Genomic DNA, 18,785 nt, shown 5'->3' with positions numbered 1-18,785 from the left:
GACCACTATATATACAAAAGTATGTGGACCAGTGGAGGCTCCTCAGAGTCAGTGAATTGCATAAAAATGTAAATTGTAAAACATTTAACAAGTTCTGCCTTTTAGATAAAACTATACTAAATAGAATCATGTCACCAAATAACTGATTAAAACAAACGATTTTGCCAAGAATGTTTACAGTAGCCTCAACAGCACTCTGTAGGGTAGCATCTCGGTGTAGCCGCAGGACAGCTAGCTTCGGTCCTCCTCTGGGTACGTTGACTTCAATACAAAACCTAGGATGTTCATGGTTCTCACCCCCTTCCATAGACAGACACAGTAATTATGACAACTTCTGGAGGACGTCCTCCAGTCTATCAGAGCTCTTGCAGCATGACCTGACATGTTTTCCACCCAATAAAAGGATCAGAGAATAAATCTAGTACTGAAAGCATAAACTACAGCTAGCTAGCACTGCAGTGTATAAAATGTGGTGAGTAGTTGACTCAAAGAGAGAGAAAGACAATCGTTGAACATTTTTGAACAAATTAATTTCTTCCAAAATGAAGGAGAAACGAGAGAAATAGAGTGTCATTTTTTAAAGTCAGGTAGGTAAAGGCAGGTAGCCTAGCATTAGGTGCGTTGGGCCGGTAACCGAAAGGTAGTTAGTTTGATTCTCCGAGCTGACAATGTGATAAATCTGATGTGCCCTTTAGCAAGGCTCTTAACCCGAATTGCTCTTGTAATTCACTCTGGATAAAACCATCTGCTAAATGATTAAAATGCACATTTTCCTTTTTGTTTTATATACACTGAGTAAAAAAAAATGAGGAACACTTTCCTAATATTGAGTTACACCCCCTTTTGCCCTCAGAACAGCCTCAATTTGTCAGGGCATGGTTTTCACAAGGTGTCGAAAGAATTCCACTCCAATGCTTCCCAAATTTGTGTGTAAAAATCTATTTGCAGATACAGTACATACAGATAAGTACATACAGATAAGTACATACAGTACACTGCTGCCATGAAGGGATGCACTTGATTGGCAATGATGTTCAGATATCTGGTGGCATTCAAACGTACCTCCACTTTTATCAAGGTGCCCAATGTGTGCCATGAAAACACACCCCACACCATCACACCTCCACCACCAACCTGTAATGTTGACACGTGGCATGATGGATGCATGTGTAGTCGATGTGAAATGGCTAGCTAGTTAGCGGTGGTGCGCGCTAGTGGCGTTTCAACACCTAGTGCAAAATGTATTAACAGACCAATAAGTAAGAGAGTTTCAAACCTTTCTGTCAATAACAGCTACTTTTCAGTTTTCCCCTCCCTACTCAGACCACTACCAGACCGTCCTAACAAAAATAAGCTATGACCATTTTACTTGAAAACAGGTACTTAATTGTTACCCAGAAAGGATTTTATATTGAGATTAAAACGTCTGCATTGGACCTTTTAAGTCCACTAGATCAGGGTTTCCCAAACTCGGTCCTGCCCCCCTACACAGCGGATTCAACTAATCAAAGATTGAGGATGAGTTTGTTATTTGAATCAGTTGTGTACTGCTAGGGCAAAAACCAAAACGTGCACCCAAGAGGGGCCCCAGTCCCGAGTTTGGGAAACCCTGATCTATATTGAACAAAAATATGAACGCAACATGTAAAGTGTTGGTCCCATGTTTCATGAACTGAAATAAAAGTTAACAAAAATGTTCCATACTCACAAAAAGCGTATATCTCTCAAATACTGTGCCCAAATTTGTTTACATCCCTGTTATTGAGCATTTCTCATTTGCCAAGATAATCCATCCACTTGACAGGTGTGGCATATCAATAATCTGATTAAACAGAAAGGTGCACCTTGTGCTGGGGACAATTAAAAGGCCAATCTAAAATGTGCAGTTTTGTCACACAACACAATGCTACAGATGTCTCAAGTTTTGAGATTTGTAATTTGCATGCTGACTGCAGAAATGTCCACCAGAGCTGTTGTCCACCCAACGCCATAAACATTGTTTTTGAGAATTTGGCGTTGTATGGGAGAGCGGTTTGCTGATGATAATGTTGTGAACAGAGTGCCCCAAGGTTGCGGTGGGGTTATGGTATGGGCAGGCATAAGCTACAACACATTTTATCAAAGACAATTTGAATACACAGAAATAAGGTGACGAGATCCTGAGATCGATTGTGAGGCAACGTTTTTTTAAGGTATCTGTTACCATCAGATGCATATCTGTATTCCCAGGCATGTGAAATCCATAGATTAGGGCCTAATTGATTTATTTCAATTGACTGATTTCCTTATATGCACTGTAACTCAGTAAAATCTTTGAAATTGTTGCATGTTGTGTTTAGTTAATATTTCACTCATAAACAGGTGTTACTAACTCCTGCAAGTAAGTATTCAAATAACTAAGAATAACATAACAACATAAAATAGGTTAGCTATTAAGGACGTAAAAGACAAATGACATTTTTTGTAACCTGGTCAGTCGGTAATTACAACACCATGACACATTTGGCCACATGTTGGCGCCAAATTACAATAAATTCTTCCTACCGTCCATATATCGTTTGCATGAACAACGATCGCCTTAATTTACTGGTAATTGCTTGGGAAGACTGTCCCTATTGCTTGTGGAGATATGCTCTGATGAAGGTCGACTGAACGAAAGCTTTTTGTAAGAAATTAACATCTGACAAGAAGTGTGTGGAGACGTTTTCCTGTTTTTTTGTTTTGTCTCCTGCGCCTTCACTAATCGATTTTGGATTAGTCTTTAGAAAATGTGTTACTTTTGTTATCAATCTTTATACAATATAACTTTAAAAAGAAAACAACCTGATGTCGGCTACAGTGATTGACTGTAAATACAGAAACGTGTATTTTATTGTTTTAAATGACCACATTGTGTGGATGTCAATGTTAACTGGATGCAGAATAGACCAACTGCCTCCATGAGGAAGATGATTGGTCCAATTTTTCCGCTCACCTCTGGTCCTGGCCGGTTCCCCCGACTTTATTAGCGTAATAGTTTGCGCAAGAGCTTGGAATGAGCATCGTACATAAATATGGAGCAGGCATCCAAGAATTTCAGAATCACTGTCACAAGGTGTGAGCTGTAGTCGGCTGGAATTTTACACCGGATTGCGATTCAATAGAATCTTTCGGAATGAATAAAGTAATCTGCGTTGTTTTGCTCTCTAACGTCTGGATCTATTTCTGCGAAGGAGGTGAGAATATTTATTTTGAGACTCTTATAAATATATTATATTGTGAAAATATTGTATATGGCTTATTAATAAGAGTTTAGAATTTTACTTTTACATAAACGTATCGATTTATCTGAATTGCTGTAATACAAATTCGAATGTTTGTAATGTGGAAAAAAAGAGATGAATGGATACAATAATACAACTTTGTATAGCATTCTAAACTTTTGCAATATATTTTCAGTGGACCCTTGCTGTGCACAACCATGTGAAAATAGGGGCTTATGTAATTCAAAAGGCTTCGACGACTATGAGTGTGAATGCACAAGAACTGGATATTATGGAAAGAACTGCACAACTCGTAAGTGAAACATTTTTAGGAGGTCTAATACAAATTCCATCGATATTATGTATATCATTATTCACGAGGAGTATTCGATATTGTTATTATAAATATTTCCTATTCCCTCTCCACTCTGCAGCTGAATTCCTAACATGGATAAAGATATCATTGAAACCAGCCCCGAACACTGTGCACTACTTCCTTACACACTACAAAGGGGTGTGGAATGTCATCAACAAGATCAGTTTTGTGAGAAATGCTATCATGAGCTATGTCTTGACATGTAAGTTGAAATAATATCACATTTTTGATAGATCATGAATGAAAGACTGCTGAGTCAATGTATTATTTGGATATACCTGTATGATATTTACTGATATGGGAAGGGTGGAGATAAAGAAAGAAATTAACGAAATATGAGTGAAAAAATACATGATAAATATTTTTCGGTCAGAAGTCTTACATTAAATTTAATAGATTACATTATTAGCTCAGTTTCTGAACAAATTAAATAATGTTGCTCTCTGCCTCTCTATTTCATAGCCCGCTCACATTTGGTGGACAGCCCACCGACTTACAATTCTGATTATGGCTACAAGAGCTGGGAAGCTTACTCCAACCTGTCTTACTATACACGGACCCTTCCCCCATTGCCAAAGGGCTGTCCTACACCTATGGGAACTGCAGGTAAGTGAGCTCCCTCCTAACCAGTTTTTTGGGATTCCTTTTCTAAGACCATGTAAACCTTAGAAATTACCTTCAGACCGGTTTCTAAATAATTCCCAGCAGGCGAAAGTCACAGCCTTCTGAAGTTTCCAAAATGAGGCTGAATGATATGGCAGTCGAATTAACATAATTATAACTGTCGTTAGTAACCAAATAAATATTTTGTTGAGGTAGGACCCCAAGTATTTTGCTAACATCGCTCCTTCTCCTTATAGGAAGAGCCGTGCTTCCAGATGCCAAGCTTGTGGTGGAGAAGGTTATGTTGAGGAAGCGGTTCATTCCGGATCCTCAGGGTTCCAATCTCATGTTCGCCTTCTTCGCCCAGCACTTCACCCACCAGTTTTTCAAATCAGACTTCAAGAAAGGACCAGCTTTCACCAAAGCCTTGGGCCATGGCGTAAGTCTAATTTACAATACACAACAAATAGTGGGCCTGTCATGTGAAAATATTTTTCTAATTTGTTTCATGGTTGACTTTAACTTTTAGGTTTGGAGTGTATGTTTGGACTCACTCTTTACCTCTGTGTTTCAGGTGGACTTACACCATGTCTATGGAGATACTCTGGAGAGACAGCACAAGCTGAGGCAGTTCAAGAATGGCAAACTGAAGTATCAGGTTGTGAATGGCGAGGTCTACCCCCCATTGGTAAGGGAGGTTGGGGTCGAGATGCACTATCCACCCCACGTGATCGAGGAGCACCGCTTCGCTGTGGGCCACGAGCTTTTCGGCTTGGTCCCCGGTCTCATGATGTATGCCACCATCTGGCTGAGAGAGCACAACCGCGTCTGTGACGTCATGATGCAGGAGCATCCCGAATGGGACGACGAACGCATTTTCCAGACCACACGCCTCATTCTAATTGGTGAGTTATCAGTACTAAAACTGGACACACCTACTGTGCCTACTGTACTGTCTTAGATCCTTCAGGTCCTTATAATGGGAATCATATATGATCAAAGTGAGGCAATGTTTGAGTGTTTTAGAAACCGTACAATGCATACAGATTAAAACAGCTCTGTGAAAAACAGATCAAAACACTATATTTAGTGGGTGTCAGATATTTATTGAGCAATAGCTCACTAACCTCATCTCATGCATTCTCTTCCTTCCTTCTTTCCTTCCTTCCTTGCAGGCGAGACCATAAAGATTGTGATTGAGGACTACGTCCAGCACCTGAGTGGCTACCACTTCCAGCTCAAGTTCGACCCGGAGCTCCTGTTCAACCAGCGCTTCCAGTACCAGAACCGTATTGCAGCTGAGTTCAATACCCTGTACCACTGGCACCCACTAATGCCTGACACCTTCAACATCGAGGGCCGCGCCTACACCTACCCCCAGTTTGTCTTCAACAACTCCCTGGTTACAGAGCACGGCATCAACAACCTGGTGGAGTCCTTTACCAAGCAGATCGCTGGAAGGGTGAGTTGTCTAGTGTACATTGGGGTCCTATGGGAAGCAGTGGTGGAAAAAGTACCCAATTGTCATACATGAGTAAAAGTAAAGATACCTTAATAGAAAATGACTCAAGTAAAAGTGAAAATAACGCAGTAAAATTCTACTTGAGTAAAAGTCTAAAAGTATTTGGTTTTAAATATACTTAAGTATCAAAAGTAAATGTAATTGCTAAATTATACTTAAGTATCAAAAGTAAAAATAATGTCAAATTTCTTATATTAAGCAAACCAGACAGCGCCATTTTCTTGGTTTTTTTTTATTCACTGACAGCCAGGGGCACACTCCAACACTCAGACATCATTTACAAATTAAGCATGTGTTTAGTGAGTCAACCAGATCAGAGGCAGTAGGGATGACCAGGGATGTTCTCTTGATAAGTGTGTGAATTAGACCATTTTCCTGTCCTGCTGGGCATTCAAAATGTGAAGAGTACATTTGGGGTTTAGGGAAAATGTATGGAGTAAAAAGTACATACTTTTCTTTAGGAATGTAGTGAAGTAAAAATTGTCAAAAATATAAATAGTAAAGTACAGATACCCCAAAAAATTACTTAAGTAGGACTTTAAAGTATTTTTATTTAAGTACTTTACACTACTGATGGCGTAGTAGTCCTTCCTAATGTTAGATGTGGTAGTCCTTCCTAATGTTAGACGTGGTAGTTCTTCCTAATGTTAGACATGGTAGTCCTTCCTAATGTTAGACGTGGTAGTCCTTCCTAATGTTAGACGTGGTAGTCCTTCCTAATGTTAGACGTGGTAGTTCTTCCTAATGTTAGACATGGTAGTCCTTCCTAATGTTAGACATGGTAGTCCTTCCTAATGTTAGACGTGGTAGTCCTTCCTAATGTTAGACGTGGTAGTCCTTCCTAATGTTAGACGTGGTAGTCCTTCCTAATGTTAGACATGGTGAACAATTCCCAAACTCCTGATACAGCTCCACTAATGAATCTTGATTCCTATTGGTTCCCAGGTGGCTGGTGGGCGTAACCTGCCTCCTTCAGTAGTGGGCGTGGCAGCTAAGGCCCTGGAGCACAGCAGAGACATGCGTTACCAGTCCCTCAACGCCTACAGGAAACGCTTCAACATGAGGGCCTACTCCTCTTTCGAGGATCTCACAGGTGAGACACACATCTTAAAGGGATAGTTTGGGATTTTGTCAATGAAGCCCTGCATCTACTTTCCCAGAGTCAGATGAATGAACCCATGGATACCATTTTCCAGAGACATAAAATGGTATCCCCATGAGTTCATCTGACTCATAAAGGTCTTAATTGCCAAAATCCTGAAGTGTCCCTTTAATATTGCTATTTATTTATCCTCAATCTAACTAGGTGAAAGGTTTCATTTAATAAGCAGAGGTGCATGGCAACTGAAGTAGTGCCTGGAAAAAGCGACAGGATTGGTTCAGTTGTTTTGTTATTGGCATGGTTACTACCTACATGGCAGCTGCTGATATAGAGGGTGGGCAGGGAGTGGCTGCCGCCTGTTATACCCTGCGGGTGTATTATTAAAGTCTGCACATGTAATCTTCAACGAACAATCACATACACATTTACACTCTCACGTGAGATTCGCACAAGGTTCAACTGTACTGTGTCTATACTTGCATCATTGAGTTCCTATAAAGACCAAAACACAGACTTGTCATAGCATGCACCTTTCCACTGGGCACACACTGGTTGAATCCAAGTTGTTTTCACGTAAGTTCAATGAAATTACGTTGAACCAATGTTGAATTGACGTCTGTGTCCAGTGGGTTGTTCGTTTAATTTTTATTTTGTGAGTGAAGGATTTAATAGACGTGTGACTAGCAATGACTTATATATACACTAGATGACTGATAGTGCCAATATGGCCGGCTGGTGGCTTCAAAACCTTACAATGGCCAATACATAGCTTCAGCAATCCAGGGTTTATATACATCATTGGTGACTACAGGCTAGATTTATTAACCCTTTGTTGTTCTGTGGGTGTTGCAGGAGAGAAAGAGCTGGCTGCGGAGCTGGAGAGTCTATATGGGGAAGTGGATGCTGTGGAGCTGTACCCAGGACTTCTGGTGGAGCGCCCCAGACCTAACTCTGTCTTCGGGGAGACTATGATTGAAATGGGCTCCCCCTATTCCCTGAAAGGTCTCCTGGGAAACCCCATTTGCTCGCCGGAATACTGGATGCCCAGCACGTTCGGAGGGATTGTGGGCTTTGACATCGTCAACACTGCTTCATTGGAGAGGCTGGTGTGCAGCAATGTCAAAGGTCCTTGTCCTATGGTGTCTTTTCAAGTGCCAGATTTTTTTAGAGTGTTTGAGCAGGCATCAGCCAATGCAAGTGAGACACACCCAAGTGATGTGAACCCAGGTGTTCTGCTGAAAGAAAGGACTTCAGAGCTTTAAAGAACTAAAGCAATAGGTTTTATTAAAATACACTTAGCAGTGTCTAGTGTTCTAAAGTTGCTCTCATTTTAGGTCATTTTGCTGTATTTAAGATTTTATTGTGATATTTGCAAGCAAAAAGTCTTTATTTTGCTGCAGCAATTATGACATTTAGCATGGCAATATGCAATTATTTTGTCCAATTTGTTGCAAAACTGCACTGACGAGGGAGAACATTTGTTGACATTTGGCTAAATTGAACCATATTATGCTGTAAATGTGCGTGATTATTTGAAATTGCCAGGCCTCTTTTTGTACTGCAGTGTTGGATAATTTGTATACAATAATATTTCGATGATTTAACTGTTTTATGAGGAAATAGTGCAGTGATTGGACAAATGTATAAATATTATAATTTGGGATTGCGGAATCCTTGAGGGACTTATTTAGTTATTTATTGTTTATTAATTTATGTATTTAATATTTATTAGTGTATTGTTGATTATTTAGTTATGTTTATGTTTTTAAATATGAAAACCGTTTACTAATTTGTAATGCTTAACATGAACAAAAGAAAGTTAGTTTTCTCTGTATACACTGTGAAACTTGAAGGAGTTACATGGGGCTGTTAAGAGCATCGGGCCAATAACTGAAAGGTCGCTGATTCAAGTCCCCGAGCTGGCAAGGTGGAAAATCAGTCGTTATTCTGCCCTTGAGAAAGGCAGTTAACCCCCAACAACTACTCCCCGGGTGCCGATGATGTGGAAGTCAATTTAGGCAGCCCCCCGCAACTCTCTGATTCCAAGGGGTTGGGTTAAATGCGGAAGACTATTCAGTTGAATGCATTCAGTTGTGCAACTGTCTAGGTATCTCCTTGCTTGAAGCAAAGACCTATCTGAAATACTTTATGTTGTTTATTGTCTGTCTAGAACTTGAACTACCGCATGGAAAATCAGCTGGGGTGTATTTGTCAGTCGGTTTTTTGGGTCAAATATAATGTTATTGCAAATGGAGGAAGTGAATATTTGTGAGACTGTATTATTACAGTGAAATGAATGAATGCAAATGAATCACACTAATACAATTCTTGGTAAATTGATTGTCTTTTAATGCTTTCTTAAGTGCCATACCATTTTAATTGGAATGTAAATTGTGACTTTACTGTTATAAAAGGGGCAATCTGCAGTTCAAACAACAACAAAGTGGACACCCTGCCCCAGTTTTTGGTAAACAGCTGAGGAATGGGGCTGGAGAAGTATAACCAGTTTTAAATTCATAGATAAAGCTATAGATGCAAGGACTGACCATCCATGAGATCAAAATGATAGTTTTAACCACGTTTTGAGGCTAGACACTGTTATTACATTGTTAACAAGCAATGCAACAAATTAAACATGCTTACAGATGAGGTTTGGTAATTGAACAAAGCTCATGAGGAATTAATAAGTTATATTCTTCAAGAATCAATGGGTACATATCATTAATAAAACATTTAAGAATGGACGTAGGAATCACAGATTGCCCCTTTAACATGGTTGTATATAAAAAAGAATTCACCCATCTGTCTGTGAATAAAACAAGTTAAATTTGACATTGCATTTATTATAGTGCTTTATTTATTAAGAACCATTAGTCCTTCTGGGCTAATATTCTTGAGATTGTAGACACAAAACTATACAATACAATAGAAAAAAAATCAACATTGTAATGAGTGGCCTTACCCCTCGTCACACATACACTCATCTCATACCCAGACCACTCTAATGAAACTAGCTAGAAGGATGCTGTTGCTTAGTAGATTTAGAAGGGAACAGAGAACATCCCTTTCACTTTAATGTAGTCTGTCATTCTTACTCATTTCAAACTTTCCTTTACTCATACAGGGATTAACTTTAAAGTCTGAAAGGCGTTAGCCCATCTGACAAGTCAGGAGTATTTTTTGGGTTGGCTGAAGATTGCTTGTCCAAAAATGTGAAATGCTATTTACTGGCAGAAGTGCCATATATTGCCTGGCGTTCACCTATACATACAGTAGGGCAGGAATCAGAAAGATAAGTACTGGATCAGTACTGGATAAACTTGCACAATTGCCATAAATGGTTTGTCTTTCACTTAAACAATGGGGAGGAACCAGAAATATAAGTTTTAGGCTACTGGAATTCTTTGCAGTTTTGCTGTTTGTTTTATCACCAGCCAAATGGGGCAATCTCAGACCGGGCTCAACTGCTCAGTTGACTTGCCCCAGCCAATAGGGCAACACTTAATGTCAATCCCTGCTTATACCAGTAACTTGCAACTTGGATTCTAGTTTATGAAGTTTTGGCTCAGCCACTGAGACTAGGTGCCAACAAACCGTTGAACAAAGGAAATTAATACACAGCCACATGCCAAGTTAAATAGTGTGAGCAGCCAGAAAGGAAAATGTGAACAATCCAAATCCATTAGCAACAAGGACTTCATTATAATCCTGAGAATTTTATATGGGAATTTATTGGCATTTTATTTAATTTGTGTTACTTTGATATTGGTCAAATGGAGGTAAAGGTTTTGTGGGTGGTTTTGCTATGTTATGGTATGAAACCAAGTCTATCAATCATGACAGGTCTATTTATTGTGCTTGAAACCCATCACAGTGACCATATACTATCACAATAGTGGCATGAGAAATAATGTCAGTGCTGAAGATGTCTTGAAAGTTAAGGAGCCTGTAGTTATTTTAGAAGGGGAAAGAAATGTGTAGGAGTAACAGTAGCCTGGGTCCAATATCTGCTTGTACTCTTGCCAACTCCATTGCTGTCATTAACATGACAATTCCATAAGGAGTTATCAAAAGAGATACAAACTGGCACCCAGGCTAGCCTAATGGTAGTTTGTACACAACATGACACAAAAAAATGTATTGTGATGACATACTGTGTGCTATGGTACATAAGCCTAACGCCTAGCTTACCTGTCACACATTAAGTCACGATACCGAACTTTCTGGGTATACAAGGAGCAGAACATAGGCATCCTATTCAGTGTTTAATAGATTGTCTATGGTATCACCTGATTTGCCCAATTAGTGCTTGCGTTGCGTAATTAGTGCTTGGTTTGGTTGGTGCATAGTTTTGGATCATAAATTCTCTGCTGACCCAACTGGGAGGCTGCAGACTGCTGCCAGCTATTTGTGTGGGCAGCTGTATCTGGTCTCAGAGCATTTTATATTATTCTGTACGTAAATCTGAGACACTCCTTTTTAGTATGATATGTTATGTATGTTATGTATTAATTTATGGATGTCCATCACCCATTTTGTATGACATGTTACAAATTAAAATTCGTTTTACATGTTACAAATGTGCAAAAATCTATGATATTTTACAAATTCTAGCTAGGTGGCTAACATTAGCTAGCTTGCTAACGTTAGCTAGGCTAGGATTTAGGGTTAGGGTTAAGGTTGGGGCTAAGTTTAGGAGTTCGGATAAATGGTTAAGGTTAGGGGAAGAGTTAGTTAAAGGGGTTAAGGTTAGGGTTAGGGTTAACTAACGTGCTAGGTAGTTGAAAAGTAGCTAAAAAGTAGTAAGTAGTTGAAAAGTTCCTAATTATCTAAAATGCTAAAGTTGTCCATGATGACATTCGAATTCACAACCTTTGGTAACCCTCTGTCTTATGTAACCATACCAAAAGCAACATATCATACTAATTTAAGTATGCCGGATTTACATTTACTATGCTACTTCTATGTCTATGAGACAAGGCTGTGCAGCTGCAGCCGCCACTGATTACTTCTACTATCAGAAGGCCCAGAAGACCATCACACCCAAGGAAGAGGTCCAAGTGATTTACAATGAGAATAGTAAGCGCTGACAGAGATGGCCGCCTCGCTTCGTGTTCCTAGGAAACTATGCAGTATTTTGTTTTTTTTATGTGTTATTTCTTACATTGGTACCCCAGGTAATCTTAGGTTTTATTACATACAGTCGGAAGGAACTACCTGATATAAGAGCAACGTCAACTCACCATCATGACGGCCAGGAATACTTTCCCGAAGCGGATCCTCTGTTTTGCCCACCACCCAGAACAACGGATCGGATCCCAGCCGGCAAACCAAAACAACGACGCAGTAAAAGGGGCAGACGAAGCAGTCTCCTGGTCAGGCTCCGGAGACGGGCTCATCGCGCACCGCTCCCGAGCATACTACTCGCCAATGTCCAGTCTCTTGACAACAAGGTTGATGAAATCCGAGCAAGGATAGCATTCCAGAGAGACATAAGAGACTGTAACGTTCTTTGCTTCACTGAAACATGGTCGGTACAGCCACCTGGTTTCTTCACACATCGCGCCGACAGAAACAAGCATCTTTCTGGTAAGAAGAGGGGCGGGGGGGTATGTCTTATGATTAACGAGACGTGGTGTGATCATAACAACATACAGGAACTCAAGTCCTTATGTTCACCTGACCTAGAATTCCTCACAATCAAATGTCGACCAAGAGAATTCTCTTCGATTATAATCACAGCCGCATATATCCCCCCCCCAAGCAGACACATCGATGGCCCTGAACAAACTTTATTTGACTCTATGTAAACTGGAAACCACATATCCTGAGGCTGCATTCATTGTAGCTGGGGATTTTAACAAGGCTAATCTGAAAACAAGACTCCCTAAATTCTATCAGCATATCGATTGTGCTACCAGGGCTGGTAAAACCCTAGATTAATTGTTATCTTAACTTCCGCGACGCATATAAGGCCCTCCCCCGCCCTCCTTTCGGAAAAGCTGACCACGACTCCATTTTGTTGCTCCCTGCCTATAGACAGAGACTAAAACAGGAAGCTCCCGCGCTCAGGTCTGTTCAGCGCTGGTCCGACCAATCTGATTCCACGCTTCAAGATTGCTTCGATCACGTGGATTGGGTGAGCGAGTTTATTAGCAAGTGCATCGGCGATGTTGTACCCACAGCAACTATTAAAACATTCCCAAACCAGAAACCGTGGATTGATGGCAGCATTCCCGCGAAACTAAAAGCGCGAAGCACTGCTTTTAATCAGGGCAAGGTGACCAGTAACATGACCGAATACAAACAGTGTAGCTATTCCCTCCGCAAGGCAATCAAACAAGCTAAGCGTCAGTATAGAGACAAAGTAGAGTCGCAATTCAACGGCTCAGACACAAGAGGTATGCGGCAGGATCTACAGTCAATCACAGATTACTAAAAGAAAACCAGCCCCGTCGCGGACCAGGATGTCTTGCTCCCAGAAAGACAAACAACTTCTTTGCTCGCTTTGAGGACAATACAGTGCCACTGACACGGCCCGCTACCAAAACCTACGGACTCTCCTTCACTGCAGCCGACGTGAGTAAAATATTTAAACGCGTTAACCCTCGCAAGGCTGCAGGCCCAGACGGCATCCCCAGCCGCATCCTCAGAGCATGCGCAGACCAGCTGGCTGGTGTGTTTACGGACATATTCAATCAATCCTTATCCCAGTCTGCTGTTCCCACATGCTTCAAGAGGGCCACCATTGTTCCTGTTCCCAAGAAAGCTAAGGTAATTGAGCTAAACGACTACCGCCCCGTAGCACTCACTTCCGTCATCATGAAGTGCTTTGAGAGACTAGTCAAGGACTATATCACCTCCACCCTACCTGATACCCTAGACCCACTCCAATTTGCTTACCGCCCCAATAGGTCCACAGACGACGCAATCGCAACCACACTGCACACTGCCCTAACCCATCTGGACTAACCCATCTGGACAGCTCAGAATTTAACACCATAGTACCCTCCAAACTCGTCATCAAGCTCGAGACCCTGGGTCTCGACCCCGCCCTGTGAAACTGGGTACTGGACTTCCTGATGGGCCGCCCCCAGGTGGTGAGGGTAGGTAACAACATCTCCACCCCGCTGATCCTCAACACTGGGGCCCCACAAGGGTGCGTTCTGAACCCTCTCCTGTACTCCCTGTTCACCCACGACTGCGTGGCCATTACACCTCCAACTCAATCATCAAGTTTGCAGACGACACTACAGTGGTAGGCTTGATTACCTACAACGACGAGACGGCCTACAGGGAGCAGGTGAGGGTCCTCGGAGTGTGGTGTCAGGAAAATAACCTCACACTCAACGTCAACAAAACAAAGGAGATGATCGTAGACTTCAGGAAACAGCAGAGGGAGCACCCCCCTTGAATGGACACTCCAATTCAAAGCACCTTGAGATGTGGATTGGCAGCAGCCATGTTGGATGGAACATTGCTTCAGTGAGTTTCAGAACATGATGTCTCCCTTCCTCTTCATCTCAGATTGCCTGGCAGAATGTGGAGCACTTATGCGCACACAGCTTTTTCCAGTCACTGATGAGTCTTCTGATGAGTTACATCAGGGGGTATCAGGTACTGTATAACAACCTATGTTATAACCTCCTTATAACTGTATAACTCAGAACACTGTCAGCTTTCTATCTCATCTGGGATTCGGATGTCATTCAAAAGGTGAATATTGTCATCTCAGGTCCAGAATCTGAATCAGAATCTCAGGTCCAGACTTGGGTTAAAATACTATTTGAAATAATTTCAAATACTCTATGTGTGCTTGATTATGCTTGCCTGTTTCAATGGAACCAATAGAAACGTCTCAAGAGTGCAAACCCTGCCCGAATTGCACTCCAGGCAGGCTAAAGCAAATGATCTTGAATCAAGCTCTACTAAGGACTTCATTTAGCTCTTCCCTTGACTTCTTCCTCTAGCATCACACTGACTGATGTCATATTTTACATGTCAACTCTCAGGTGGAAAAAAGGCTGCACTACAGTACGTGTGCATCGTCAGGGGCAACAAGACACACCTGTAGTAGGCCATGTACACAAAAAGGTCCATGCTGGATGGGTTGTGACTCAATGGAGTATAACTACGACCGGAAGTGACTTTCCATAGCAGGTTCAGATAGCACTAACCCTAACCCTAGTGCTATCCGAACTAACCCTTTTCCTAACCTTAACCTAATTCTCCTAAACTTCTGTGTTAGTTCTCCTAACCTGCTACGTAAGTTCTCCTAACCTGCCATGTTAATTCTTCTAACCTGATACGTTAATTCTCCTAACCTGCTACGTTAGTCCTCCTAACCTGCTACGTTAGTTCTCCTACAAAAAAAAAGTTACTTCCGGTCGTAGCTGTATACCACCTAGTCAAAACCCACTGGATGAGTCTGTAGGAGCAAAGACTCTACCCCTTCAAAGATGTCACTATTATAGGAGATAACCAATTCTATACAGTCAAAGATGTCCCTCTTATAGGAGATAACCAACTCTACACATACCTTAAGAGCAAAGATAACACTCTTATAGGATAACAAACTCTACACCATAAATCAGGGATGGATAACTGGCTTATATTTATTTTAGGAACTCTCAAATTACTGTTGAGAGTAAGAATTGTAGAATACCTAAGGTGCAATTTCGAAACTTGGTTGTGCATCAGCAGTTTTTCTCTTGTTATGTCAGCCACTCATTTAGCCCATGTCAGCTAAAACATTTTTGATCGGTAAGATGGCCAGACTATCTAAACTTTTAATAATCATGGTCGAAATACAGACCGGGGGGCCCCCATTGATTTTGTTAGTCACTCTCACTCAGATATCATATGCTGGCCTACTAGGCCTCCTTGCTCTGTCCACTGTCTGTGTTTGTTTGCCCATCTTAATCTTTTATTGGCCAGTCTGAGATATGGCTTTTTCTTTGCTACTCTGCCTAGAAGGCCAGCATCCCAGAGTCGATTCTTCACTGTTGATGTTGAGACTGGTGTTTTACGGGTACTATTTAATGAAGCTGCCAGTTGAGGACTTGTGAGGTGTCTTTTTCACAAACTAGACACTCTAATGTACTTGTCCTCTTGCTCAGTATTGCACCGGGGCCTCCCACTCCTCTTTCTATTCTGGTTATAGACAGTTTTGCGCTGTTCTGTGAAGGGAGTAGTACACAGCATTGTAAGAAGTCTTCAAAATATTTCTCGCATGGAATAGCCTTCATTTCTCAGAAGACGAATAGACTGACGAGTTTCAGAAGAAAGTCCTTTGTTTCTGGCCATTTTGAGCCTGTAATCTAACCCACAAATGCTGATGCTCCAGATACTCAACTAGTCTAAAGAAGGACAGCTGTATTGCTTCTTTAATCAGAACAACAGTTTTCAGCTGTGCTAACATAACTGCAAAAGGGTTTTCTAATGATCAATTAGCATTTTAATTAGCATTCCAGCTTCAAATGGACAAATGGGCTCCTGAGTAGGCATTTTGGGCTCTCTTAGGCACTGCATCTCAGTGCTAAAGGCATCACTATAGACCCCGGTTCGATTCCAGGCTGTATCACAACCGGCCGTCATTGGGAATCCCATAGGGCGTCGCACAATTGGGCCAGCGCCGTCATTGTAAATAAGAAATGACTTGCCTAGTTAAAAAAGGTTAAATAACATAAAATGTTTATAAACAAATTGTTGGTGGAAGGTCATGATCATTACTCCGAAATGTTTTTGGCTGTTATTCTTTTCAATATTCAATAGGGTTCAATAATTTTGGTTGAATAGGTTGGCTATAGTAGAAAACCAGGCTTCCTAGACTTGACAACATCGTGATTTTGGAGGTAGTAATAGTAGCATAATCTTTCTCACTGGACTTACAGTTGAAGTCGGAAGTTTACATACACCTTAGCCAAATACATTTAAACTCAGTTTTTCACAATTCCTGACATTTAATCCTAGTAAAAATTCCCTGTATTAGGTCAGTTAAGATCACCACTTTATTTTAAGAATGTGAAATGTCAGAATAATAGTAGACAATTTACTTCAGCTTTTATTTTTTTCATCACATTCACAGTGGGCCAGAAGTTTACATACATTCAATTAGTATTCGGTAGCATTGCCTTTAAATTGTTTAACTTGGGTCAAACGTTTCGGGTAGCCTTCCACAAGCTTCCCACAATAAGTTGGGCGAATTTTGGCCCATTCCTGACAGAGCTGGTGTAACTGAGTCAGGTTTGTAGGCCTCCTTACTCTCACACACTTTTTCTGTTCTGCCCACAAATTTTCTATGAGATTGAGATCAGGGCTTTGTGATGGCCACTCTAATACCTTGACTTTGTTGTCCTTAAGCCATTTTGCCACAACTTTGGAAGTATGCTTGGGGTCATTGTCCATTTGGAAGACCCAATTGCAACCAAGCTTTAACTTCCTGACTGATGTCTTGAGATGTTGCTTTAATATATCCACATCATTTTCCTACCTCAGTTGCCATCTATTTTGTGAAGTGCACCAGTCCCTCCTGCAGCAAAGCACCCCCACAACATGATACTGCCACCCCCGTGCTTTACGGTAGGGATGGTGTTCTTCGGCTTGCAAGCCTCCCCCTTTTTCCTCCAAACATAACAATGGTCATTATGGCCAAACAGTTCTATTTTTGTTTCATCAGACTAGAGGACATTTCTCCAAAAAGTACAATCTTTGTCCCCTTGTGCAGTTGCAAACCGTAGTCTGGCTTTTTCATGGCGGTTTTGGAGCAGTTTCCTTCCTGAGCGGTATAATGGCTGCGTGGTCCCATGGTGTTTATACTTGCATTCTATTGTTTGTACAGATGAACGTGGTACCTTCAGGCATTTGGAAATTACTCCCAAGGATAAACCAGACTTGTGGAGGTCTACAATTTTTTTTCTGAGGTCTTGACTGATTTATTTTGATTTTCCCATGATGTCAAGCAAAGAGGCACTAAGTTTGAAGGTAGACCTTGAAATACATCCACAGATACACCTCCAATTGACTCAAATGATGTCAATTAGCCTATCAATTATCCTATTAGCCATGACTTAATTTTCTGGAATTTTCCAAGCTGTTTAAAAGGCACAGTCAACTTAGTGTATGTAAACTTCTGACCCACTGGAATTGTGATACAGTGAATTATAAGTGAAATAATCTGTCTGTAAATAATTGTTGGAAAAATTACTCATGTCATGCACAAAGTAGATGTCCTAACCGACTTGCCAAAACGATAGTTTGTCAACAAGAAATTTGTGAAGTGGTTGAAAAACAAGTTTTAATGCCTCCAACCTAAATGTATGTAAACTTCCGACTTCAACTGTACATGGACAACTGAGCTGTCTATCTGTACGAGAACCTGTCTGTAATGTATTTTTTGTTGTGTTGGAACCCCTGGAAGACTTGCTGTCATCATGGAATGGGGATCCTAATAAAATAAAATCTAAACCAGCAGTGTAAAGCGAAGGATAAGAATGTGAGTCTTTTTGGACTTTCCCTCATCTGTGATGTAAAGAAAACATGTGGTGTCGGAATGTCAGATGTGCTTCCAGGCACGAAACCACCTGATACAGGCATTTTGGAAATTAATGGGAGGAGTCATGTACTGGAAAGAGCTCTGCAGGGTAGTTATGCCTCCAATAACAGACCTGGAAAAACCCAACTCAATGTGTGTGTGTTTGTGGGTGGGTGGGTGGGTGTGTGTGTGTGTTCGTGCGTGTCAACGAGCCTCACAGTCCACTTACAGGCAGCCCTTCTGGGAAAGTTGTACTAAGCATCTCTGAATGCATTAGTAGAGGCATTTCCACGTCATTTCATTGAAATGACGTGGAAGAAACATTGATTCAACCAGTGGGTAAGGACCCAGTGCTGGAAGTGTGTAGCCTGTAAAGAGTTGTGGTCCCAATTCAAAGCAAGATAATT

At 41.1% G+C, this 18,785-nt stretch overlaps 1 protein-coding gene across 1 annotated transcript; it reads left to right on the top strand.

Annotated features, from left to right (window-relative positions):
• The first annotated feature begins 2,631 nt into the window (after window positions 1-2,631).
• On the top strand, window positions 2,632-9,677 carry LOC112227066 (prostaglandin G/H synthase 2). The gene is made up of 9 exons (XM_024391886.2): window positions 2,632-3,215; window positions 3,439-3,555; window positions 3,677-3,820; window positions 4,081-4,224; window positions 4,479-4,660; window positions 4,796-5,126; window positions 5,397-5,683; window positions 6,689-6,836; window positions 7,698-9,677. Exons 1-9 carry the CDS (start codon window positions 3,155-3,157, stop codon window positions 8,105-8,107), a joined length of 1,824 nt encoding a protein of 607 aa, XP_024247654.1. The 5' UTR covers window positions 2,632-3,154; the 3' UTR covers window positions 8,108-9,677.
• The last annotated feature ends 9,108 nt before the right edge of the window (window positions 9,678-18,785 follow it).

The sequence above is a fragment of the Oncorhynchus tshawytscha genome, linkage group LG28 (assembly GCF_018296145.1).
Source record: "Oncorhynchus tshawytscha isolate Ot180627B linkage group LG28, Otsh_v2.0, whole genome shotgun sequence".
NCBI lineage: Eukaryota > Metazoa > Chordata > Actinopteri > Salmoniformes > Salmonidae > Oncorhynchus > Oncorhynchus tshawytscha.
Note: the sequence above shows the minus strand (reverse complement) of the source record. Positions and strands in the feature narration are given on the sequence as shown.